The 27,671-nt window shown below is 37.8% G+C and overlaps 1 protein-coding gene across 1 annotated transcript in view; it reads left to right on the top strand.

The window, feature by feature from the left end:
- Nucleotides 1–27,048, top strand: part of FAT4 (FAT atypical cadherin 4) — a 133,261-nt gene extending 106,213 nt beyond the window's left edge. The window contains exons 10-17 of the mRNA XM_048942038.1: nt 6,323–6,427; nt 7,327–7,634; nt 11,365–11,450; nt 12,676–12,855; nt 13,723–13,847; nt 14,978–15,195; nt 19,758–20,016; nt 23,688–27,048. Of these exons, the coding sequence (XP_048797995.1) occupies nt 6,323–6,427; nt 7,327–7,634; nt 11,365–11,450; nt 12,676–12,855; nt 13,723–13,847; nt 14,978–15,195; nt 19,758–20,016; nt 23,688–25,561 (3,155 nt within the window). The 3' untranslated portion in view covers nt 25,562–27,048. The remainder of the gene's footprint in view (nt 1–6,322; nt 6,428–7,326; nt 7,635–11,364; nt 11,451–12,675; nt 12,856–13,722; nt 13,848–14,977; nt 15,196–19,757; nt 20,017–23,687) is intronic.
- The last annotated feature ends 623 nt before the right edge of the window (nt 27,049–27,671 follow it).

Below are 27,671 nucleotides of genomic sequence, written 5' to 3'. Positions count from 1 at the left end.
CAAAACATTGGCCCACTGAATTTGTCTTCTTGGAATTTATCTAGCATGACTGTCTTCCAACCTTAATCTTCTTTTATTGCTTAGGCTGAGGTTTGAGAAAACAGCTGTACTTGAAATCGCCTGTAAATTTTAAGTTCATGTGCATACATGTTTTGTTCTGGTCTGGCATAATCTGAGTGTGATTGGATCTTCCTCCATCTGTGGTTCCTCTATGCATTGAAAAGCACTTGCTGTGATGTACTTTACTTAAGGATCTTTAGTTATTATCCTTGAGTTTGAGGAGCATTCAAGAAAATACTGTTTTTTGAAAATACTAAAAAACTCAAAAACGCTTACTGAAGTATGTGTATAGTGTACACCTTATGTAGGAAAAATGTTGCTTTAAAGTTTAATGTGTTAGAAGCTGATACAGACTCATATATTCTGATGGGTCTCCCCTCACCATATTTCAGTTGTCTGTCATGACGGTGGCTATGGCTGTGGGAGAGGGTTGGAGCCTTGTGCTACAATCAGTGGAGATCTACTCCATTCTGGCAGTGGAGCTTCTAGAGGACCTCAGATCACTCTCCAAATGATTTGATCAGAGGAAGAACTCCTAATCTTTATAATTTTTGGATGTCAGTTTCTCGAAACAGAAAGAAAGAGGAACTTTACTATTGCACATTGATGCAATGCTACTTCTAGCATGTTTTATAACTGCAGTGAAGCACCACAGTTACAAAATGTGCATACCACTGCAGGGAGTCTTCTTGTGCATAATCTTTGGAAAAAATTCTAGTTCTTGCGTTCTGTCTTTCTGTCATGTATTCATTGTATGTTTAAAAAAAAAACAACCAACACAACAGCAACAAACTTAGGACATCTTATTCAGATATTCCTATCATGCTTATGGCACCCTTAGTACAAAACAGCAGAAGAAATTAAAACATTTTTATCTAGCGGAGTATTACCAGTCTGAACAATTATAAGCATTACTTATGGTCACTTTCTAGAGATGTAATAAAGAGACTGACTAGAGAAGTTAAAGCCTCTATTACTTCTCATAAGGAGTATTTCAAATGCCTTAGGGGAGTAGGCACGGCTCTGCTCATTATGATGTGACAATTGAGGCTTGCCTCCACTGTCCTCAAAGCTTGTTTGTAACCAGTGGAGTACTCAGGGTATCTTTTTAAGTCAGATTAGTACTGGAGATGCTGTATACTTTATTGCGAAGGAGAAAATTAATTGATTTTGAATAAAGGAATGACTACTTCATTTAGACACAGCTACAGCAGCTGATAAGCATTCAGAGTGAAAGATGTCTTGATGTAGAGGATACTGATGTGATTTTCTGTGTGAACTCCACAAATGTACTACTGAGCCTCAGGTCAGGAACACTTACTGTGAACTGAGAAGCAGTTTCAATTAAGTTTACAATCCAGGAGTTGATTTTATGTTATATTATTAGTTCAGATTATTTTGCCAGGAGCATGGCAAAATAGTTCTAGGGAGCATATCCCCTGTAATGCTTTAGGTTATTAGCACCAGAGGTTAAATGGGCATATGTTCGATGTTGCCACTAAGCAAAACACTTCATTAACTAGCAGCATACTGTAGTTTTTGCCTCTAGCCTACAATTTGAAGCGTTAAAAAAATGTCCTGGTCATTTTTTTCTGGTCTTAAAATTTAATGTTCAAGCCTGATGTCAGCTAAAAATAAAGCTCTACACATGATAAACACGTGGAAAAGAAAAAAAAGGAAAAAAAGAAAGGAATGTTTTAACTAAGAAAATGTGATGAGAGACTGTTAAAGTTTGAAGTGTTGGATTTCTTTCATGCCGTGAATTAAATCTGGCATCTGATATGAGCTTCCTCTAAACTACTTGTCAACATAAATAATTTTAAAATAGAATACCACTGAGGCAGGCGTTTATATTTGGGAGTCAGATCTTTTTAAAATCAGTTGGCTATTGTAGAATCAAGAAGCATTTAAGTGTCTTGAGATTAATTGGTCAGGACAGAAAACAAACGGCACTAAAGTATGTAATTAAAAACCAACATATCTTTGGAGCTGAATATCAGTGGAGTTGATTAGATAAGATCTCAACTAATAATCAGTATATTTTGAGGGTTTATGTCTGCAGAAGCATATTTGAAATGTTACAAATTTAATATACAATAGGTTCTGCAGATATCAGAATACAGATTGTTTGAGAATGCTTGTCATAGAGACTGTTATGTTGTTATTATACTACCAACAGAAAGATTGCACAGCTGTTTGAGATTTTAATCCTGATTCATATATGATTAAAGATAGCTGTAGTGAATGTAAAAATAAAGCTTGAAACTGTTTCTTTATGAATACAGTACTAGAGTGCCTCACCGAAAAGAGACAGCCAAAATAGCAGATTTTTAATTCAGTGTATCATAAACATAGCCTTGCTGCTTCTCTTAGAATGAAAATACAGTCTCCTAATTGAATTCGCATAGTTCATAAAAAACAAAAACAAAATAGTAACACAGCACTGCATACAAGTAGAAATGTTTATTTTCTGAGATAGACATTGTTCACTGCAAATTCAAGTACTTGAGCTTTAGACCCTTACAATGGCTTACCTGGAAACTGAGAGTCTTTCTTTTATTTGATTTATTATGTTTTGTCAGCTGCATTTCACTTCATCACGCTGCAAATGTAATTTGGTTCATTTCACTGAATAGGATTATGAAGAGTGATTACCTCAGAGCAACATCATTAGTGTTTAAACAATCTGTTATAATTACGTCTCTTAATGATGATCAGGTTTTGTTTTTAAAATAATAATTTTCTACAAGAAATATATCTTGTTATTTACAGTAGTTGTCAGCCCTTCCTTTGAACCTTTCATTTTTGGTTTTCCAGGACTCATTAAGATGAAGGAATGTAGGTTTGTGAAATTGTTTCAAATGCAGGATTAAAATAACAGAAGAACCATTTTAAAAGATGTGCATGAGAAACCACATAAACTGAAACTCTTGAATCAGCTGAAATCTAACCCAAGAGCACTCAGTTGATATCTGTTCGTGTTACATTCTTCAATTTAAAAAAAAGTTATTCTCAGGAAGTTTGATTTTTGCATGTGATATTATCAGCTTGAGGTGATGAACGATAAATGCTGAATGCTGTCTGTTATCAATTATCTAGTGTTATACTAAACTCATGTTCTTCAAGCAATGTCTTTGTGACACAAAGATAAATACCCTGAATCTTTCAGTATTTCAATTGAGATGAAATCTAAAAACTCAACTGCATCATTTACGTAAGCTGGAGTGTTACTGCAGGCAGGCTGGGTTTGGAGTCTCTGGCTCATGAAACATTGATTGAGATGTTTCCTTCCCTTGATTGGATTTGATACATAGGTTCCTCCAAAAATAATGCCTCTTATTTATTTCCATCTACAACCTATAACAGATACAAAGAGCACAGTAACTCCAGTTGAGCAAATTTTCGGCTACAAAACGCTGTTTCCAACCCAAATAGTCACCATTAGCTGTGCCAGTAATGAACAAGAGCTTGCATTCTGCAGTTGTACAAATCTGCAACAGCAGAGCTAACCCACTATCACGTTTGCTGAAACACACCACCCACTGCCTCACTATGCTCACATCCAGTGGTTAATTTCCCTAGACAGAGATAACAGAGGAATAATTAGTAATGTGGAAGAAATATAGTTTGGATTAAAAGGAAAGAGCCAGAATGTGCAGTTTGAGCACTGGTGGACCATCCAGAACTCAGGTTGATCAGAGGCCTGGAACACCTCTCCTGTGAAGAGGTCTGAGAGTGTTGTGGTTGTTCATCCTGGAGAAGGCTTTGCAGGAGCCCTTATAGCAGCCTTCCAGTATCTGAACAGGGCGTACAGGGCAGTTGGAGTTGGCTTTTCATTATGGAGTACCATGGTAAGACAAGGGGTGATTTAGATTAGACAGGAAGAAATTTCAGGAAGAAATTGTTCACAGTGAGGATGGTGAGGCTCTGGCACAGGTTCCACAGATGGAGCATCTCCATCTGTGCACCTCAAAGATGCTCAAAGCGAGATTGGATGGGGGCCTGGAGCCTGATCTAGTGAGTGGTGTCCCTGCCCCTAAGTCAGGAGCTTAGAACTAGATGATCTTTAAGGTCCTTTCCAACCCGAATCAGTTTAAGATTCTATGATTTTACTTTATCAAAGTCTTACATTTTAAATACTTGTATGGAACAGCCGTAGTGACAAACTGGAATAGCATTCCTAAGTTATGTTTTTTGTTCTGCTGATAACTGGCTTTTGCTTCCTAAGATAAGCAAGTTTTCCCAGGTCTTTAGCACTTCAGAGAATCACAGAGAATATCCAAAGTTTCTTTTTCATTTAAGATAAATATTAGTTCTATTAGCTCTGATGAATTGTTTAATCAGAGTATTTGTCTTCCCCTGTGTCAAAACAGTTGGAATAAATGCAAACACGTTTTTATTAATTTTTTGAATTATTCAAACAATTGTTAAATATGAAAAAGTTGTTGTTATTCACTAGTTAAAATATGTGCAGCTAAAATAAACATCTATTTTCTGTTGCTGACTCAGCAAATACTCCAGCTTTAAAGAGAGCTGACTAAAGGAGGAGCACTTAAGGCACGTTTCAAAAGACTTAGTAAATCCTATAAGCTACATTAGATTTTTTTTTTTAAACTAAGAAATATCATTGAGCTAATTTATTGTCTTTACCTCATTCTTGCGATGCGTTCTCCTTGATAATTCAAAGATGGATGCTATGTGTCATAATTCTTCAATAAGGAAAACAGCAAAATCTAACATTAAAAAATTATCTCATCCTTCAGTCATGCCTGTTAGACAATAAAAAAATAAATACCCCCAGAGTGTAATTAGATACAGACACTGGAAATGTTTCCCGGATTCGTGGTGAATCTGTGAGTTGCATGTTAACAACAGGACTACTCTAATGTTCCATTTCCATCCTGTCTGCAGTCATACAGGGGGGGCTCCTGCTCGCATGAAAGAACAGCCTCTATCTTCTTTAGCTTAAACAGAAAGGTACTGTAAAAAAAAGTGTTCTAATTAGGGGACAAAAGCTGTGAAACAATGAAACACTAGCAGAGCTAGTAGTAGCACAATCCTATTTGTCTACAATTTTAGAAGCTAGCAATCTCCCAAAGTCTGAGAACTACATTTTGTCCCTTGCTGTCACGTACCAAGTAACAATTACAGGATAGAAGTATCAGAAAAGTATGGACAGCCTCTGTGCAAGTTCATATTGTTATTTTAACTTAAAACATACTTTATACTTGTATAGTGCAATTAGTAAAATAATTCATTGTTAGTGCGGTAAGAAGCATATGCAAATCTTACCCCTTGCTAAGTATCTGCAGTTATCCTGGATTAGGTGGAGTTTAAGGAGAGATCTGGAAGAAATATGGCTGATTTTTCAAGTTCTTCACAGAGAAACACAAGCAGAAAACACAATAGTTTCAAGGTTTTGCTGAATAGGTAGGGAAGGTTAGCAGTGCTGGCAGAAAGCAAGGCAGGTACCAAGAGTGGTGTATAGTGGAAGTATTGCCAAATTGATAAAAACCATGCAATGAAAAACCAAAAAGTGAAGACAAACACTGTGGTAGTTAATGTTTTCAGACAAAGAAAATTTTACTTTTGTACAAAGAATCCCCTTGCCAGTGTTCAGCATCTGTTAAAATCTTCACCACTTCTCTTGGTTCTTTTCTTGTTGAAATGAATTATATGATTTCAGTTTATTCTCTGTTGAATAATATCTACCACATGTGACAATGGCTGCTTAGAAAAGGACTGCATCCAGGGTAACATATTTTAGCTCTGGAGGACTCTGGTCCCTCTGAGTCAGGAAGGGGGTTGTAATTGATGAGGAAAAATAAGAAAGATCACATAATGTACAATAGCAGCCTGTGTTCACCATGCTGTGTTCGTACAGGTTCCAGCAAGGGCTGTCACTATCCTTGATCCCCCTCTTGATCCCCTTCACAATGAGTGTACTGCATTCAATAGGAAGAAAAGCCGTTTTTGTTTTCATTCAGCTTCTCATTTCATTTCAAGTCCCACTGGTATAGGTGTATAGGCGCCAGTTAATAAAAAGAAATCTAATGTCGATATGAGATAATTACAACAAAACACTTGAAAATTTGTCTGTGTTTGTCAGGCCCGTGTCAGGGTTGGGGGCAATACCTGTGTTTTCTCTCTTGTTCGCTCTATAAGCCCCACACATTCCCCCTTTTGTTGCTTAAATGTATCCTGACTTGGCTATTGATTGGGTTACTCTGACCTGGAAATCGCTCTTGTTTCATGATGGCAGGGAAAACGTGTGACTCCACTGTCAATTACTGTGAATGCAACCCCTGTTTTAATGGTGGGTCCTGCCAGAGTGGGTTGGAGGGGTACTACTGCCACTGCCCCTTTGGTGAGTTTGCTACTCCTCTTCCTTATCTTCCCCTTCCCTACTAATAATTCTCAAATATGCAATTTATGTTTACCTTTTTGCAACTGATCAGTATGTGCATGGAACCCTGTCCTGTCCTCATTACAAGAACTTGACTCAATCAGAACAGCTTTTAGTCCACATGGGTGCTTGTCCTTTCAATTTATTGCATGCTAATGAAATTTTGAGTTCCAGAAACCAGCATACAATTCTGAGAATTAGAGAAGCATGTAGTACTGCCAAAATAGTTTAATAACTATTAGAATTTAATTGTCTTGAGTTTGTTTTGTGGAATAAACCCAATAAAGACAGAAGACAACACAGATATTTAAGACATTGTGATGTAATTGCATCTAGATTGATTCTGAATGCAAGTTCATACAGAATTGTCATTGTTCAGACAGAAGAGCACAAAAGTAAATGCAATGGATCAATTAAAAAAAAAACCACAAGCAACTGACAAACTCAAGAGATCATCTATAATATTTTAAAGCTGCTGAAACCCTCAGTACACACTTGTAAATAGCTTTAAGTACATTTTTCTACTAACATTTAGAGTAACTATTTTATTTTCCTTATGTTACATTTTCTTGAAGTTTTATTCATTTCTTGTATTTATAATTGTGGACCATAGTAAATGCAACTAATATTCATAAATTGTTTTCTAATTGTCACTGCAATTAAAAACAAAATCAAGGAAAATTGTATATAACTATGCCCTCCAGAACACTTCTGCTCACATTGCGTATTTTTTATCATATATTAGAAGCTTTTTAAGGGGCCTGTCTAAAGCATATCAATACTTCCTTATACTTTGTTTCTGGGATTATGCTCGATGAGGAAAAGCTATCTGCTACCAGATTTTATTTTTTGTTTTGCAGGTGTTTTTGGGAATCATTGTGAACTGAATAGTTACGGATTTGAAGAGTTGTCATATATGGAGTTTCCCAGTATGGATCCAAACAATAATTACATCTACATAAAGTTTGCCACTATAAAAAGGAATGCTTTAATGTTGTATAACTACGACAACCAAACTGGAGAAAGGGCAGAATTTCTGGCTCTGGAAATAACAGAAGGAAGGCTGAGATTCTCCTATAATCTTGGCAGCGGCACGTACAAGCTTACCACAACTAAGAAGGTGTCTGATGGACAATTTCACACAGTTATTGCCCGGAGGGCTGGAATGGTAAGAAATGCTAAAATGGGAATTTAAGACAAGTTCAGCCAAGTGACTTTGGCTTCCACATGAACTCACAAGAACATAAAATTAGTAACATTGCATTTGCTAGCAGAACCTCCAACTTTGGATAAAAAAAACTCCCTCATTTCTTTCTTATTCCAACTGACTCAAAGACCTACAATGGTTTGTTTAGTATGATGATAATAAAAAATAATTAAAGAAACATGTGCAATGCCCCGCACTCTAAATGTGAAAAATGAGAACCAGGAATAATTAGTGAGATAAATTACTGCATATGAGGCCAATTAACCGATGCAGATTACAGAAATGATATTAAGGAATACTGATTAACCATAGTAACAACAAAAACGCTGAAAATAATTTACCTTAATGTTTGGATAGTAGCAGTGATCAAATTTGAAATTCCATCTATGACCTTTTTAAGCCAGTTCAGAAATTTTGCAAATTTCGTTTAAATAAAAGCCTTTTTTTTTTTTTTTTTTTCTTTTTCCTGTATCACAAATGCAGAGAGTTCAAAAGTGCTACACTGAGAGGGATTTTGTCGGGGGAAAGAGGAGTTACTTCCTGCCTGCCCCTACCAGAGGGAAGGAATTCTGTCAAAAAGTGGACAGGGACAATTGATTGCCATATGCCTGGTGCCTCAACCCCTCTGCCTTTTTTTTTTTTTTCTCTCAGTAAATGTTTTCTATTCTTCTTCTCTAGTATTTAATAATATTTCCAAAGCAGAACATAAACCAAATGTTCTTTGAGTTCAAGCCAAACTTTTTGACTCCATAGTGTTTGAGTTAGAAATGAAACCAAATATATTTGCCATCCACAATCAGTAACTATTGGCCAAAAGCTCCCTTTTCAGAAAGATATGGCCAGCATATATGGAATCTCATATTCTTCCCATGTTTGAAATTAAAGTCACGTAAGAATAATATATGGATGGAGCTCCACAGTTTGTTTTATAGTTCAGGCCAGAAGAGATGGAGAGAATAAAAGAATAAACTGTTCTACCCGGTGTGACTCCTCCTGAGTCCTCGTAGAGATTTCTTTTCACTAACAAAATGGCTGCAGCAGTCATTGCTGCTAAGGTAGTTTTTATAGTTTGTAGCTGCTCTGTTTGCAGTGCCCTGCTGAAATGCTTCATGTCCAGGGTGAGAAGTCCATAGGCACAAATGTCTCAGGAATATCAGAGGGCTATACTAGGTCTTGGTCCATGGTTCTGTATGGTCAGGGTTGTCTCCTGACTTTTCTGCACAGCACTTTTTTCTCCTGAAGAGTCTTGAGCCAGAAACTGCATGTCAGCTTGCATATGTTGCAATACCTGATTTCTTTCGCTTGTTGAAGTGGGGAATGGCTTAGTCTTCAGCTAAATTTGGATATCTGATTTGTGCACGTAGGAGTTTTATATCCAAGTAACATGAAGGATAATTGTGACATTGAGTAATGATGTTGTTTTAGTGTGCCTTAATATCAGATAGTTAACAGTTTGCCTCACAGCTTCCAAAAGGTTATGCTCAAGAATGCACCTAGGTCTTATAAGACATAATGTTCACATTTTAGCAGCTAAATTAGTGTGGTATACCTGTTGATATTAGTTATGGCTTAGTGTAGAGCCCACCTTAAAAACTGCAGAAAATAAATGAGATACACTTAAAAAAATAAAGTGGGAAAATGTTTTACTTGTGGATATGCCAGAGGGCTAGACTACAGAAGAAGAGAGAGCATAAAAAATACAATATAAAGAAAATTTCACTTTTGAATGCTTCAGACTGAGAGCATTTAAGACAACCTATATTTTTGCATGATTCTTGTTTAAACCATCTCATTAATGTCAGCTGTTTACAAACAGAGTATGTAATCAGAATCACCTTTGTCTTAGATAATTCTTCTGCAGGAAAAATGTTTCCCAGGTGTCCAAAACTGTATAAAATAGCCCCCCTTCAGGATTCCAAATCTGTCATTTCCTACAGCACAGTGGGATTTTATCGGAAACTGGTAAAATCATTAAGTTGTCAGTCCTGAGATATTGCAGAATGACAGACTAGAAAGCCTCATAATGCAGCAAGGTAACTGTAGAGTAATGCTCAAGTAACAAGCAGGAACATTTGACTAACATTAGAAAATAAATTGTATTGCACTCTGGTCCAAGTAAAATATATTCTCAAATATCTAGCCCTTCAGCTGGGTTTGCAACTTGGCTTTCACAGTGCATAGCGATATGAGTTAGGGAGATTACACTGATTGAGCTAAGAACAAAAAACTCATTTCATTTTTTGTTGTTGAAACTCTGAAGGAAAATATGTACACATATGATGGCATACAGACCAGTCAGCTTATTATTCTTTCTATGAATTGTTTCATTTATATAGGGCACGTAATCTACTTTGGAACTGCAGACTGATGTTTCACAGGAGAAGCAGTTCTCTTATTATGTATGGAAAGAAATTCAAGATAAGCTTTTATTAAAAAAAAAAAAAACAAACAAAAAACAAATTGAACAATTTAGACACACTGTAGGACATGATTTAGGGCTGAGAGCTATGAATGTGTTTGGTCATTACAATGTGTCAGCTTGCACTATGTATTTGGAAATACAATGGAGAATCTGTGGGGATTCCAACAAGATGTTGTTAGTGAACTGAGATGCAGGCAAGAGAAAAAAACATTGCACTGTAATGACATCCTGATAGCTATTGCTGTTTGCTCAGCTCCTGTAAAGTAACCTAAACCAAAGTAGAAATCAAGTCTTTTTGGAAAGAAATGTTTGATTTCAATTTGCCGTAGAACTGTACCACACATCTAGTGGAAACATGAGGAGCTGATATGTACAACCTGGAGATTATGTTTATTTTTCTGAAAATTTGATTTAACTAACCTTCAGGACTTTTTTCGCAGTGCATCTGTTATTAATAAATCACCATGAGGAAAATTCTTTGCTAAATGAGGAATAAAATAAAAACTCCTTTTTAAATTACTAGGAGTTATTTCATGGTTTTAGTGAAAGCTTTTTTTAAGAATTTTAGTACAGAAATTAGAAAATAAAAATGCCATGATTTGCTTTGGTGTAAATAACATGTAAAAAGACAGCTCCGTTGTCTAGGGATTGATGGCTTTGAGATATCAATGAATTAAAGAGGAAAACTGCTTTAAGTGTTGATGACCAGCACTTCTTTGGATGTCAGCTTGGTCTCTCTGACCAATCCATGTCCAAATGTTTTGCCATTATTGATGTAGTCCACTTGGGTTAATATTTTTAACTAATAATCTTAGAGTTTGCACACCCAGCTTTTGCATGGCACTTTTCATCCAGTTCAGGCAGTGTGATTAGTGTTGTGGTGAAGCCCCTGAAGGAATGCCCTTTGTGTTTGGAGGGAGCAACTCTCTGTTCAGATCAAAAGTAGTATACAATATCAGCCAAAAGAACTGCAGCTTCAGAGAGGAAAGCAAGCAAACATGGAGGAATCTAAAGCTGAAAAGTTTGCGTTTCACTGACTCTGTATGAGCTTGTCAATTAACTCCTGCTCCATTACTATCCACGTCAGTGTTCACTGTGGTGTTGCAGAAAGGAGTTGGTCAGTGTCCCTGAAGCACCTTTTGATACTGAGTGACATAATGTACAAATACTTCATTCTAGCCGAGCTCTTTATATATATTATAAGCATTTATTGTGGTTGGGAATATACCCTTGCAGTATTCAGCATATCTGTGTATGTGGCTTTTGCAGGCAGCATCACTGACAGTGGATTCCTGCTCTGAGGATCAGGAGCCAGGCTATTGCACTGTTAGCAATGTGGCTGTTTCCACTGACTGGTAAATAATTCTTCATTTTTGGGGGTTTAGTTCTGTAAAATGAAAATAAACAACCTGCTAAAATTAGAGAAGCTTGGAATAATGATTATGTGTCTTTAGCCCAGTCTCAGGGAAGGGATAGATGCCTAAGTTGCACTCATTCAGGAGACCTAAAGAGGTAATTCTCTGAAGTGTCATCTCCTTGCATCCTTGTAGAAGCAGGTGAAATTTTCTCCATGTCCCACTGATTGCCTACTCAGGCTAAATTCCCATGTCCAAGGATTTTATTCAAAAATCCCCAATTCTCAGCTCCATCTCTGTTCCCAGGGTATGGGTGAACATAAGAAGCCCACGTAAGAGGGTAGTCCACACTGTAGTGTAAATGAGGCTAAGATTTTTTAATTAATGTTGAGGGATTTCGCATCAAAATCTAGACAAAATTAGTAATCAGAATATCAGACACTCATGATTACTGGCAACTTGTAAATCTTAATTAGAAAATGAAACAAATTTATGTGTTGTAATCAAATTCCTCTAAAATGTACTGCAGTACTCTTGGACACAGTTCAAAATTCTACAAAATTTAGTGCAACAAGTATTTAGCAAAACCTTTTCCACTTTTACTTGAGGAGTCTGTCTTGGTAAAAACAGGCTTAGACTCAAAATACTATTACTTTAGTAATGCCTACATTTCACTCCAGTATTGCTCACTCTGGGCTTTGATTTCTTTGGTTGTTTTTTTTTTTTTTTTTTTTTTTTTGAATGTACCTATATTTTATTGTAAAGGTGTAAGAAACACACCTGCTTTTCCAATAGGATCCTTAAAAATAGCAGTAACTTTAATTCCCATCATTGTTGCTAATTTGGTACAGTTATCACAATCATGTTTCTAACACAGGTGGTTTCTCAACTAGTATAGTATATACAAATGCAGATATGTATTTGTAAAATAACGAATCCACCTTCCAGCTGTTTAAATATGATCTATAATTTGATACATAATTGAGTGAAAATCTGTATTCATTTTGATTTCAAGCGCGTTGCTCGGTTAAGTGAATAGAAGTTTTGAGATTCAACAACAATGTGAATTTAGATGTCATAGGGGCATCACTTTCTTTCCTCTTCTAAACGTACAATATGAATTTTGGAAGTGGAACTTTAGCCATAGACCCTAGCTGACAGCTCCTTTGTTGTCACTGCTGTTTTATGTCCGATGTCGGTAAACCCTTTTTTCTCTCTTTTATAGGACCCTTGATGTACAACCAAATCGACTTACCGTTGGTGGTATCAGGTCTGTTGAGCCCATCCTTGAAAGGAGAGGACAGGTGGAAAGCCATGATTTTGTGGGCTGTATAATGGAGTTTGCAGTCAACGGACGTCCCCTGGAGCCCAGCCAGGCTTTGGCAGCTCAAGGAATCTTAGATCAGTACGTCTGCTATATATGGTATCGAATAGACAGTATTTATGATATAGGAAGCCAGCATAAAACTCAGGCACCAGTCCTGACACTTTTAGATATTTCTTGTAAAAAATGATTGTAGAATTTATTATGAAGTGTGAAAAAATTAAGAAATGAATCTGGGTGATTCACAAAAGATTACAGAAACTTCAAAAAAGCAACATCATTACCAATTATTATTAATGTTGCTTTGCAGGCTGAAATAGAGTAGCCCTGTTTCTTTATAAATTCCACCTGGGTTTGATTGTACTTCTACGGTTCACTAAACCTCTACTCCCCCTTATTTCTTTTTAATTCACAATGTCTGTTCTATCAATTTGCCTCTCAAGTATCACTGAATTTCACTCATATCCTCTGAGTGATCTTTCAGGAACAACCAGCTATTTGACTCTATTGTTTTTCTGTCTCTCTATTTGAAGCCACAGTTGTAGCAACTATGTCAGTCTAAATGTATGTCTAAATCTATGTCAGTCTTAGGTCCAGATTTGGTAGCTCACCCTTTTCTCTTTCCACCTCCAATCTTTACTGTTCTTTGTGAAAGAAGTGAGGTCTCCAGAGATCTGCAGTGCACCTGAAAGAGTGTCTTCATCTCTTACATAACAGATAATAGGAATTTCACTGCCTGTGAATCCCTTCTCTTTATTAAGCCTGTTATAACTTGATTCTGAAAGGTGGGATCTGTTTTGAACTGTCGGAGAGAAGAGCATCTCAATTTTTGCGTCTCTTGAAGGGAAGAAAAAGATTATCATTCAACTACACAATCCTTTCCAGCAAACTTGCTTCTGCTTGTTTCTACATGCATTCCTCAGTATCTGCTTTTCTGCATTGTTTCAGATGTCCTCGATTAGAAAATGCTTGCACAACTAGCCCCTGCCAACATGGTGGCACCTGCACTGATCACTGGTCATGGCAGCAATGCCAATGCAAAGATGGACTGACGGGAGACCACTGTGAAAAATGTAGGGTTTTGCTCTTTCTTTTTCATCTACATCTAACTGCATGGTTATACCATTAAGAGTTTCTTTTCAGGGGCACAGGATAATGAATTTTATGAAATAATGAAAACAAGCGGCCTACTCACCTCTTAAATAATCATGAAGGAAAAGTCCACAATGGACTATTGTCCTTTCATAAGTTAAAAATAACATCAAGATATATATCTTAAGTTTCCTTGTCTTTATATCACATTTCAGGTAATTTACACTCATTTAAAACTACTGCTTCCAATCAGGTATAATCAGTAACCAAAATAAAGCTATCCAAAAGGAGGGATTTGTCTGCTGGGGAGAGGTAAGAGAGAGAGTAAGAGGGAGAAGGCTGCCCTTTGCATAAACACAGTGTGCACATGCTTATGGCTTCTCTGTACAGTAGGCCGTTTTATCTAATAATCATCAAGTTATATGCATGAAAGTATATGGCATATGTAAGTAAATGCAATCCATTTACATGTTGGGATTATAAACTTGAGTATGGATAGCTATAAATCAGTACACAATTGTCTAGGAGAGCAAAGCAATTTATTTCCATATAGTGATAGTACAATGACTGAGTTTTGTTTTCTTACATGTCCCACTATTGTTTAGCTGATTTATATGCTTTTATTATGTCAGTTTACTAAATAATTTTGCCATGATTTTAACAGCATTTAGTAGTCAGTGCTCTACCATTTTTATTCTTTTACACCCTTTTACAAATGGAAAGTCATTATCTCTGTCCTGAAGAGCTTGGAGTTCAATATATCGTGAAGCCCTCTTTGCAGTAATGGAAATAGTAACATCTCTGGGAAGGAATTATAGTTCTGAGTGCCAAATTTTTTCTCCTACTCCCTCACTTGTTCCCTAGCGAGTTTTAATTTACTATTGACTGATACCAGCAGTAAATTACTAGCACACTCCCACTCTCAAACACACATTCTGGTTCAAGCCAAAGAACAGAGGGGGGTGAAATTGCCATTCACTCCTGCTCTCCCCACTGACCTGCTCTGAACTTGATCTCCTCCCTGAAGAAAATTGTTGTTATCAGGCAGATCATCACTATGCTATATCTGCAACCAGCTGCATACTAAGTGCTTCCTCTGTCCTTGTCCCAGTTATTACTGCCGACACTGCCTTATCACTGGAAGGCAGAGGACGACTCGACTACCACATGAGCCCAAATAAGAAGCGTGAATACATGATGAGATACATTGCTAGAGGTGCCAGCCCAGGACCTTTGAATGTGGACAGCTTGGAAGTGAAGTTCAGAACAAGAAGCGAGAATGGGATTTTAGTTCACATCCAGGAAAGCAGCAACTTCACTACTGTGAAGGTAAGATTGCAGCTAATGCTGAGTTTGATTTGATTGGTCTGCCTTTTGTACAGTGATCAAAATCATATTTTTCCATTACTCTTGCTGTTTCCTTTGTAAAATATTAGGTCTTTAACTAAGGCTAGGCACTGTGCCAGTATCATTCATCTTCTCTGCAATTCCCTTGCTATTTGCCAAGGTATCAGAAGATCTTGATGGCTTTGTATCTAAGCAGTTTTGTCTAGACTCCAAATAATGACTGTTTTAAGACAGAGGGTATGGTACTCGTTGCCATATTTGTTATCATCATGAAGTTACAATCTACAGAGCAAATAATTTTGTTATTGGCTTTTTATCTTCTGATTTTTCAGACCTTGAACCTGGACCCTCCTTAAGCTTGCAAACAACAGCCAGAAAGTTTTCACGAATTCCTACTGATGTGGCTTGTGTTTATCAAACTAGGAAGTGAGGGATAACTTGAATTCATGAGGTTACCCACAGAGCAATGTCAATATCAAATTGTTTTTAGATATGTGGCTGAGTTAATGCTTCAAATGCCACACAGTTTTCTTTCCCAAGAGTTTATTGCTGCAGAAGTTACCTTCCTCAAGAGAAAGCAATGGTTCAGTTCCCGGTGATGACTCAGTCCATTTACTCATAACTCTAAATGAGTACAGCAGTGATGGCTGGCAAGCCTCTTTATTGGGTTGGTGTAAGCTCCAAGTTTCCTTGACTGCTGTAACGCTTTCCAAGTTTTTTTTTCCTGACTTTAAAAGAAACTCATACAAAAATTCACACTTTCTAAGCTTCAGCCCCATTGATATTGTCCACCTGCCCAGTTCCTGTGCGGATCAGAAGTACAGAGCTTTCCTGTCCTCCGGCTACTTTTAAGAAGCAAGTCTGCACTACTTCACAGGCATACACTTATAACCTATCCTTTAATAGGGAGTTTCTGCCACAGTCATATTAGCTGGTAAAATCTAATGATTTTGTGTTCCAGAGGAAAACAAACAAGAGCAAGCAGACAAACCAAACAAAAAGAGAAACAATGAATATTACCTTTTTTCTCCCTAGACAAATGCATTATACTAGCTGTGCAATTAATTTTAATTAAAAAAGAAAAAAAAAAAGAAAAAAAAGAATTTTCTGTCTTTCATGAAAGTCTTATTGGTGTGTTTGTGCAAACACTCTTACTGTTGTTTGTTTTGGTGAAGTTATATAAATAAGCAGGGGGTGTCATATCCCATCCCCAGGTGTTCAAGGGCTAAGAACTCAAGTTTACTTAGTAACATGTCCTTTAAGGAAGGAGGGGTAACTTCACTGAAGTGATTATTACCAGAAAGTTCTCAGATGATGGTAGTTAATAAAACAGATCTTTTTCACTGTAGTTATTACAATATGGATTCTACTCCACTCACACTCAGTGTAGGTATCATGACAAGGGCATCCTGTGGTTGTGGCCCAAGATGTCAGTAAAGCTAGCCCACACATTAGTCTCCCTGGCATCTCAGCCCACTTCCTGGTAGTAAATGAGATTTGGAGAATTCTATTTACTATTCTTTTATCTTCAAAACAGGCATTTTTATAACTTGATTTTTGGATATTTTAATAAGCTTGTTTTCCAAGGCATAAGCGTTTGGCAAAAACTTGCATGTGGTTTTAATATTAAATTATACTAGAGAAAAACTATAAGCTCTGTGACTACCTCCATGTCTCCACATTTTTCCTCGTGTACTCAACTGGTTTTGTTACAGCTGGGACTGGGATAAAATTAGAGAAATGGCAATAAATCAGACCTACTGAGATTGCAAGCAGCTGATTATTTAAATGATGGATGTAACCTCCCTTTAAAGAACCTCAAGTTGGAGAAAAAAGGTCTTATTTGTGATATTAAGGACTCCTTAATCCAGGAAAAATGTAAGAACTGGCAGATGAAATTAAAGAATAGTAAAAATCAAAAGGAAAATGTCTCTCAAAAAAAAGCACAAAAAGGAAAATGGTAGGAGTCTTTACTACTATAGCTCACTGTCTCAGCATATTTTGTAATGAGTAATGCATACTGCAACTAATTCAGTTAGAAGTAAAGAGATAAATACAGCAGGCTAAAGGTGAAATTATCTGTCCTGTTTTAGCTGAAAATCTCATCTGAAATCAGATTAAATTACCATAATCGCACCTCTAAGATCTATGAATTGTATGAGTAGAGAATGTGGATTATGTATTGCCCGTATGTGCTAACGTATGCACATATCAAGTTACAGGAATAAATCAGAACATAGCTCATTTCAACGGTATCCTATATAGTGAGCTATAAATCTGTACAGGCTAGGGCTCAAATTTAAAACAAGTAAGAAGCAATTTGCTCAGTAAAGTAGATTCAGAATGTTAGTAAAGTTGGATCAATCTTGTATTTAGAAATATGTTCACTTTAGTAGCTCATTCTTTTCAGTATATCCCACTTGTCAGTTGCTCAGCTATTTAAATAAAACCTAGAAATGAGTGTTATTCAATATTGTAAGCATTGACATTTGTTTCAAATTTAGAAGTATGTTATGCTTCAAGGAACGAAAAAGAGCATTCCTTATTTTGTCCTGATTAAAGAAGTCATGGACCAGTCTCGTCTCTGGAAATTTTATTTTCTAAATACTTCTGGTACAATATTTATAGACATTGGTCACATGCCATTTTAAAGAAATAAAGTAGCACTTCAGAGTCATAAATCAGTATGGTGGGTAAATAATTATATAATTCTTCTCTGATGTGGACTTAGAAGACAGGTCAATGTTTAGTATTCTCATAAGCTTAGAGGATACTGTATGATATAATATATTCCTTTGCGTTTTTGTAAAGACCTAAACACACAACAGTACTTTCACAGAGCATACAGACCAAATAAAAGGAACAAACCCATGAAAACTTGTAAACATAAATAAATATATATAGTCCATGCAGTTTTGTCTTTTCACAAATATTTTTCATTGTGGCAAATGGTGTTTAATATGTTCTGATCATCTGTGTGACTGCATTTCCAAATATGGTTTTTTCTTCAGCCTGTGTCACAGTTTAGATGTCTGCCACCTGTATTTGCCAACATCAAAAGCATCCTGTCTTTGAGGGGGGATCTTTATCAAAGAATATTTAAACAGTACATTTTCAAGTAGTCCAAATTATGTTGGTTATAAGTAAAGTTCATATATAAATTAACCACCATTTTTCTTGATCTAAATGGACTTTACGCTAGATGTGTTCAGGCTGCTGACAGAACATGAAAGTGGTTTTTCAGACATATTAAAGCTGATCTATACAAAGAAAGTCCTCATTTTATATCACTAAAAAAAAAAAAAAAAAAAAGAAATCTAAGAGCACTGAACAGTTTCTAGAAACTAGAAGAGCATTCTTCTTGTCCGTGTGTCACCTCACAGTTCTTCTCAGATTAATGTTATATTTTCTGGAACAAAGCACTCAAGGCTTAGAGAGCTTTCAACAAACCTGTGGCTCTGACCACTCCTATACAATGCTTGTGCACCTTCTACGCACTGCACGTCACAGCAAGGAACACAGAAGGGAAAGGAGTGGTCCTATGATGAATATGCAAAGTAACAGAGATGAGTATGGAAGGGAATCTGCAACAAGTCGCAGAGCTACCCTATGAACTGTATTTGTTATTTCTGACACCCTACATAAAGCTTACAAGTTGGTACAGTGCTCAGGAGATCAGCTGACATACCCAGGTCCTACGCAGCATTTGAGAATTTTTTTGTGTTTGGTTATGGATTTTTTTCCCACTCTTTTTTCCTAAATGTAAAGTTTGTACTAATCTCTCTTTGGGATTGCTTAACACTCAATTCATAAAAGGTTTAAAATTCTTCGTCTCATGAATGTAGCGTCATCTTTTGAGGAAAAGCCAAAATGTGTTTCAGAGTCTTCAACAGTACATTTTTTTCTAATAGCTCACAAGCTTAAAATCAGTTTTCTTAAGTAAGCATCATTTGAAAATTCACACAAAATAATAGACTTCACGTGGCTTTAGTAAGATTTCTAAAATAGAAATATTTTTATGCAGAATGCAGTTTACCAGAGAACCAGTTAGGAAATTAGAATCTTGCTCAAATTCTGTCATACATTTTCCTACTGTGTCATAACTAGTTGCAAGTTTTTGGGGCAAGGACAACATCTGTTTATTCTGCAAAGCATTTTCTCCGCTTGCTTTGACAGGGAAGGAAGAGTTTGTCTTTATTGGTTAAAATATTTTGTCATGTGCATACCCTCCCTACTGCTAGCTTCTCAACAGGTTTTCCTCTTGTGAGAGTATCCGAGGAATAAGTGGATGGCAACTGCATATTTTCTACACATGTAGTAATGAATCTAATTGCAGCCAAGTACTAAATAATGTATGCATTTTAGTACCAAACAGTTGTTTGAGAAAAATACATTCATGCATTTTACTGCAACCAAAGCCATGTGTTACTATATAGCTGTACTGGATAAGCATAACGTTGGTTATGTGTATGTGGGGGCAAAAAGTTGGCTCTGTACCTATCATTTTAAAATGATGCATTCTGTTGTTTTCTTTTTCTGATCAGATAAGAGCTGGGAAAGTGCACTACATATCTGATGCTGGAATTGCTGGGAAAGTGGAAAGAAACATTCCAGAAGTGTACACAGCAGATGGGCAGTGGCATTCAGTGCGCATCGAGAAGAACGGCTCTATCACTGTGCTGTCTGTTGACAAGACTCATAGACGAGACATTCTCCATGTCACGCAGGATTTTGGTGGACTAAATGTTCTTACAATATCTTTGGGAGGCATCCCAAATCAGCCTTTCAAGAGCACAGTTGCAGGTAATTCATTTTTCTTTTTGATATAGTGAACATGAGCACATTTGAGCAGACAAAGGGTGTCTGCTTGCTTTAAGGTTGGAGAAAGTACTGTAGTTCTATATCAGTAACTAATACACTTCTACACTTTGCCAGGAAAGCTGTAATTTGAATAGGTAAGGGTTGCAAATTTTTTTCCTCTAACACAAACTTGTTGTTTTCAAAAAGCAACATTCCATCTGCAGGGCTTTTTGGAGGAACGGGGTGGTTTGCTTGATTGTATGCAAGTGCATTGTTATGAATTTGTTATGCTAATGGAGAAGAAAGGATCCATTCTTTACCTGGGTCAGAATCTGGAAAATCAAGGCAAACCTACTCAGGCAAAAATTCTAAATGAGTACATTTTCTCTGTAGGGGTTTAGTAAATGCTGTAGGATTTAGCCTGTTATTAATACCATTAAAATATTCTCTGAAATTCCGTCTTCCTCCTGCTTTATCCTGCTGTCAAATAAGGATTGGGTTTTTTTTTTTTTTTGTTTGGTTGGTTTTTGTTTGTTTTTTTTTCTGAACAACAGAAACTAAAGACAATAAAAAAACACTCTGTGACCAACATCTACCTTGTAAGGAGTAAATCAGTCTTAAGTGTTGAAGCAGTATCTTAGACCCTGAAAAAATAAATAACGTATACTTTTTATTATTCCCCCAGTAATAAGTAAAGATGGAAGTGATTTTTTGCTAGAAACTGTGATATATTCCAGACAATGCAGGAATAGGTATCACAATATTTTATATTGAAAAAATTGTCCTATTTTATATTGAAAAAATTCAAGAAATGTGACCAGATAAAGTAGCTTTAAAGGTGCAAATTAACACTTCACACTTGTGTGTTATGAACTTGTTTGAAATGTGGTCTGAAACAATTTGAACGCTGTGCTTACTTTTACCCTTTTTACACATACATTTTATTAGCAGTGTCTGCATGGAAAAGCCAAAAAGGCTTTAGGAAAGCTGGAACAAAGACAATTGAGGACACTAACTTTTCACCCACCTCCTGATGTGGCAGCACAGAAATTATGAATGTCTGGCTTCCATTAGGAATGCACAATCCAAAATCTCATGTTCATATGATTTTATTTTTTTTAATACTGGATTATATTGTGTACGACATACCAAAGATTTACAAGGGGGAGATATAAAACTCTGCATGAACTCAGATGGTCAAGAAATATCTGGAGCGGTGTGAATGGCTGTTAAAGGCAGACAAAAACATACATGGGTGACAATTCCAGGGCTGTGAAGCTGGTATATCCAATATTGTTTTCAAACCCGGGTAGACATGATGAAATCCCAGTTGCTGTGTATCACATCGCTGCTGAAAAGGACCACCAAGCATGAGGCAAGCTAATCCTCCATTTTGCTTGGTCTCCCACCTGAACTTAAATCCTCAATTTCCTCTTTTTTCAGGAATGTAAAAACAGGAGAAAATGAAAATATAAGTAATGCTGAAACAAAATCAGCTCTTTCAGAATGCATGCATGTAATACAGAAATAGCATGCTTGCAAAACTTTGAAGGACTTTCATGTCCCTTTACACCATACGAGTTACATCTCTCAGCAAAGCATTTTTGACTTAGGTTCCCAATCATTTTCATTTCTGACATCAGAGAGTGCTCAAATTTTAAAATTAACATCTTTTCAGGTTATAAATTCGTAACAGAACTTCATATAACTTCAATATATTTGATATTTCAAGAGAGTCTGTAGTCTTGATGCTTATCTCTGCATTAACCATTTTTATGGAGATGTCCACAATTATTCCTTATCTTACTATTCATAATAGGTATTCTTCCATTCCAATAGTATGTTTGCAGAAATTAAACCTTCTCTGAAGCTAATGATGCATGGGATGTTTGCTCCATTTTATTGTTTCGTTCAAGCGTGATGCTTCAGAACAGAGTAGAAGCACTTTCCTGCTCCTTGTAGATTGTATCTCTTGCATAATATCTGATAAATTTGGTCTTAATTATAGTTTTCCTGTAAGCCTGGCATTATGTTGGCATCTGAAGGACCATCCCTCAGGAGTTAAGGAGAAATAAATGTGTTTTTTACAATAACTATGCATGTCATACCTGGGAATGTAATTTACAAACAACCCTGTGCATGCCATTCTGTCACAACTCTGAGCAGAGGTCAGCATCAGGTTATGTCCTCCTAAAACTCTTGCAGAAAGGAGTAGGTCTATGGAATAGAGTGAACTGTTAGGCTAGCAAAAGACCTCACACAGAACTGCACAAAGGCCAGGGATAATCCATCTCTGTGGTCCTCTTACAGCTCTGAAATAATGTATTATCCCTGACAGGATAGTGCTACCGTCAATCTGGGGGAATTTCGGGAAGAGCTCTCCTTAGATTCAGAGTCATACAGTTATTGCCATGAGCGCCTCCTTTGTAGCGCAGCAGTACAGGATGCTGCACTGAACCTCTACAGGCAACTTCAGAAAGCGGGAAACTAGAAAGAATGCAAGCAAAGGGAAATAATTTATAATGTTTTGTGCTAGGACAGCCCAGCCAGATGTGAACAGGTTTCTCTACATGTGGCTGATAAGAAATTATAGAAATATGGGAAAATTAGGAATGCAAAACGTTCAAGTATATTGAGTGAAATCGTTAGAAGGAATATTTGTTCAAAATCATTTGAAAAATATTAAAACCATTAGAATAGGTGTTTCTCTATAGTAACCTTTGGAATTTTGGTTTATTTACTGAACAGTAGAGCTTTTCATATAGCTTCAATTAAATGGGACTGTGAATTGACAATTATTTGAGTTACTTTAGCAACATATTTTTAAAAATATGATGTTTCTATAAAATCTGGATATACTCACATTGCTTAGTATTTTGGCAAAATGGTTCCTTGATATTTTTGCAAAATAATTTTACTTCAAGGGGAAACTGCATTACAGTAAAAATCTGAGAATGTAGCCTTCAGACTTCCTTTGATGAGCCTATCTGTAGGGAAGGGAAAGGTATAGGTGCGAAAGTATCAATTTGCATTGCAAACCTCAGACTAATCACTCACTAACTAAGCCAGTGAGTGATGAAGCATTTTTTCTTTCCATTTTATATTGTGTTTTCTTCTTGATTTGACCCTTATTGCCAGTTTCCAAGCTTGTAGTACGTTTCCTAATCAAGCAGTAGTTCCCCCTCTTGTGCAGCCTGTAATCCTTAGAAGTCATGTAAATTTTTCAAATTGTATTCAGGCTTCTGCTTGCGTTTGCCTGTTCTTACAAATTTAATGAAAGCAGTGGGAGTACAAAATGTTTTGAAGGGCTTCTAGAAAATATAATGTGTGTATTTCAACATTTTAATTGCAGATTTGGATACATTAATTCACCTGAGAGTACTTCTATTGCTTTGAAATCTTAGTATTGAAGTTAAAAGCCACAGCTTCTGAATTCAGTTGTGGCAGACTTAAAAAATTCTTGTTGCATCTTTTTATCATTTAGATGTGCCATGTGTATATCATCAAAGACAATTTTTTGTCTTTATTCTCCATTTTTATGCACAGCTTATGAAAATCATTTGTCTTAAAAAGTACAGGTATAAAAGTTATGTCAAAAGCTCTGGTCATAAACAGCTTTTACTTAACCTTGTTCTGCTTAGAAATCCCAAAGTGACTGCTGCTTTCTCTCTTAGGCTTTGACGGCTGCATTTCTTACATCAAGTATGGTGGGGAGAGCCTCCCCTTCGCTGGCAAGCACAGCCTGGCCACCCTTTCCAAAACAGACTCCTCAGTCAAGATGGGCTGCCGTGGCCCCAACATCTGTGCCAGCAGTCCCTGCTGGGGTGAGCTGATGTGCATCAACCAGTGGTACACCTACCAGTGCGTCCCACCAGGTGCTTGTGCCTCCAGCCCCTGCCAAAATGGTGGCAGCTGCGAGCCTGGGCCACAGGCCAGCTTCACCTGCAGCTGCCCTGAGTCGTACATGGGACAGAGATGTGAGATTGTGGCGGCATGCCTGGGGGTCTCCTGTGGCCCTGGTCACGTCTGCAGAGCGGGGCCCAGCAGCGGTTATGTGTGCCTGCCATCCCCACACCCTGCTGAGCTGTCTCTGCCCCTCTGGGCTGTGCCGGCAATTGTGGGCGGTTGTGCTACAGTGCTGGCCCTGCTGGTCCTCAGCCTCATTCTCTGCAACCAGTGTCGGGGGAAGAAGTCAAAGGCCCCAAAGCAGGAGAAGAAAACAAAGGAGAAGAAGAAGAAAGGGAGTGAGAATGTGGCTTTTGATGACCCTGACAACATCCCTCCTTATGGTGATGACATGACAGTCAGGAAACAGCCAGAGGGGAACCCCAAACCTGATATCATAGAAAGAGAAAACCCCTATCTCATCTATGATGAGACTGACATCCCACATGCCACAGAGACCATTCCCAGTGCCCCACTGGCTTCACCCGAGCCTGAGATCGAGCACTATGACATTGACAACGCCAGCAGCATCGCTCCTTCAGATGCTGACATCATCCAGCACTACAAGCAGTTTCGGAGCCATACGCCCAAGTTCTCCATCCAGAGGCACAGCCCCCTGGGCTTTGCCCGGCAGTCCCCCATGCCACTGGGAGCCAGTAGCCTGACGTACCAGCCCTCTTATGGGCAGGGCTTGAGGACAACATCTTTAAGCCACTCAGCCTGCCCTACTCCTAACCCTCTGTCTCGGCATAGCCCTGCACCTTTCTCCAAGTCATCGACTTTCTACAGGCACAGTCCAGCCCGGGAGCTGCACCTGTCCATACGGGAAGGGAGCCCACTGGAGATGCACAGTGATGTCTGCCAGCCTGGCATTTTCAACTATGCCACTCGGCTAGGGAGGAGAAGTAAGAGTCCACAGACCATGGCAAGCCATGGTTCCCGGCCAGGCAGCCGCCTGAAGCAGCCCATCGGTCAGATTCCACTGGAGACTGCTCCTCCAGTGGGACTGTCCATTGAAGAAGTGGAAAGACTGAACACCCCGCGCCCCAGAAACCCCAGCATCTGTAGTGCTGACCACGGCCGGTCCTCTTCTGAGGAGGACTGCAGAAGGCCCCTGTCTCGGACAAGGAACCCGGCTGACGGCATTCCTGCACCTGAGTCCTCCTCCGACAGTGACTCCCACGAGTCCTTCACATGCTCAGAGATGGAGTACGACAGGGATAAGCCCATTGCATACACCTCCAGGATGCCCAAATTATCCCAGGTCAATGAGTCTGATGCAGATGATGAGGACAACTATGGGGTGAGGCTGAAGCCCCGTCGGTACCCTGGCCGTCGTGGGGAGGGTGGACCCGTGAGAGCACAGGCGGCCGGCACTGGGGAGAACTCTCTGCCCATGAAGCTGGGGCAGCAGGCAGCAAGCTTCAACTGGGACAACCTCTTGAACTGGGGCCCAGGCTTCGGGCATTATGTGGATGTTTTCAAGGATTTGGCATCGCTTCCCGAAAAAGCAGCAGCAGCAGCAGCAGCAGCGAGTGAAGACAACAAGAGTGGTACAACAAAGCCTGTTTCCAAGGAGGGGGAAGCAGAACAGTACGTATAGGCTTTGTCTCTGGCATTGCCGCAGTGCAAGGCCATGGAACGGTCAGACTGTTGTGTGGTTGTAGAGAAGGAAAGGTCAGCATTCGCACCCCAGGCCAGTTTGGTTCAAGGAGACTTTAAAAATAATAACCATTATGCTGCTGAAAGAGACTTAAAACACTTTTAATTTAATTATGATTGGATGAATTTATTTCTCCTGCATGCATTGTATTTGGAAACAAGATATTTGGCATGCAGTTTTTGAAAAGGGTTTCCTATTTACCATTGTTTGGTTTGTGATTCTTAAATTAATAATGCTTTGTTCTGAAAATGAACTAATTTTTTTGTTTAATTGTGAAGGATGTGTATATTGTATCCAGCTACTAATGTGTTTTACAATGCAAAAGTATTGAGGATTTAATTTTCCTTAAGAAGTGCATGGAAGAAGGATGATGAATGAAGGAATTACAGTAGCAAGTTGTCTCATAAAATGTAGTCACTATATCTTGCAATTGCTCAAACATAAAGATTATGGAAGAAATCAGCTTGAGTAATTGCTGGCAACAGTGCTGTAAATCGTATTCCATACAAGAGGTGCTAGAAGCAGCTCAAGCTGGCCGGCACTTTAAGAGTTGTTTTCAGCTTGTTAATTTGTTTGTTCGGGGGCTTTTCTGTTTTTGGGGATTTTTTTTTTTTTTTTTTTTTGACAAAGTTGTGTGAGAGCTTCTGAATCTCTATGATGTATTTGGGGATGCTAAACCCTGGTCCCTGCCTGCTCCCCCTCAGTGCTTCCAGTGGGAAGGGAGTGTTTTGGCGTCAGGAAAAAAACTCCATTTCCACATCTCTTGGCATTGCAACTCGGCTGTGCAGCTGTTGCAGCCTGCGTTTCTCCCCATCTTTCATTTTCCATCTGTTCTATGGAAAGGTAGTAATAACACTTACTCACCTACCTCACGGGGGTGTTGTGAGGACTAATTAGTTAATTCATCTGAAGTGCTTAGACATTATAAAGCACTATAATAAGTATTATCATAATTATTATTAAAGCACTGCCTAGCCTTTGTGACCCTGGAGTGGCATTTTCTGCATTATATGATTTTCTATGATGAAAACTTTGAATAATTATTTATTGTATAGAAAATTACTGCACTCTAGCATTTTGAAGCAGATATGAGGGAAAACTACTTGTAGATTCATTAAAGTAGCTTACTGTTTGTCCCAAATTCCCTAAAGTTTTATGTTAAGTAGACTTCACAAAGTCCTTACATCTTCATGCAAATCTGATGAACCTATCGTACTGTGTAAAAACTTCCAAAATTTTTTTTTTTTACCTAAGCTGTGTTTTTTATATCAATATTTTCCTATGCTGAATAATTTTCTTACTTTCAGGGAAGGTAAGAAAAATACCTTTTTTACATTTGTTACTTATGTAACATCCATATTTTTCACATTTTGATAAAATTGTAACATACTGTATGCTTTCTACCTGTAAATGCCAATAATAGAATTAAAATATTTATTTAAAATCTTTAGTAAGCATTATTGGAATCGTTTCATCTTTTTTCTCTCTATCTTTTATTCCTTGATTTTCACTTTTATCAACATTTTTTTCAGAAAATGGTCTTTAAGAAGCAAGTTAGTAGTGTAATATGCATTCAGTACACAGAGTTCAGTCATGGTGAAGGCAGCACAAGTATCACTGTGGAAATTCTTTTCTCTGCAGAAGGACAGCACAAGCCCAGTGTGCTTCTTGAGGTACTGCCAAGTCTCATGTCTGTTCCTTACCAAGTAACAAATTTTACCAAGGATGAGAGAAGCAGTCCCCCTATCCATCCTTATTTATCATGAGTGACCTTGATGTGTTCAAAATTAGCAGGTTTTACCATTCTCATGGAAATGGAGAGGAGCTATTGTTGGGGCACACTGCTGGACCTGAGGTCATATCAAGTAGTACCGACTTTACTTTGAGATGACAAAGCTGTATTTTCGTGCATAGAGGACTATTAGTAGTAACTGGTCTTACATTTGTTAACCAAGACTTCCAATTCAGTTCAAATCAGAGTCTTTCCAGTATGTAGATAGCTGGAAGTGAGAGAACAAGATTCATCTTTAAGAAAGCAGCAGCTGAATAA

Source organism: Lagopus muta, chromosome 4, assembly GCF_023343835.1.
Source record: "Lagopus muta isolate bLagMut1 chromosome 4, bLagMut1 primary, whole genome shotgun sequence".
Taxonomy (NCBI): domain Eukaryota; kingdom Metazoa; phylum Chordata; class Aves; order Galliformes; family Phasianidae; genus Lagopus; species Lagopus muta.
This window is presented reverse-complemented; position numbering and strand designations above follow the sequence as displayed.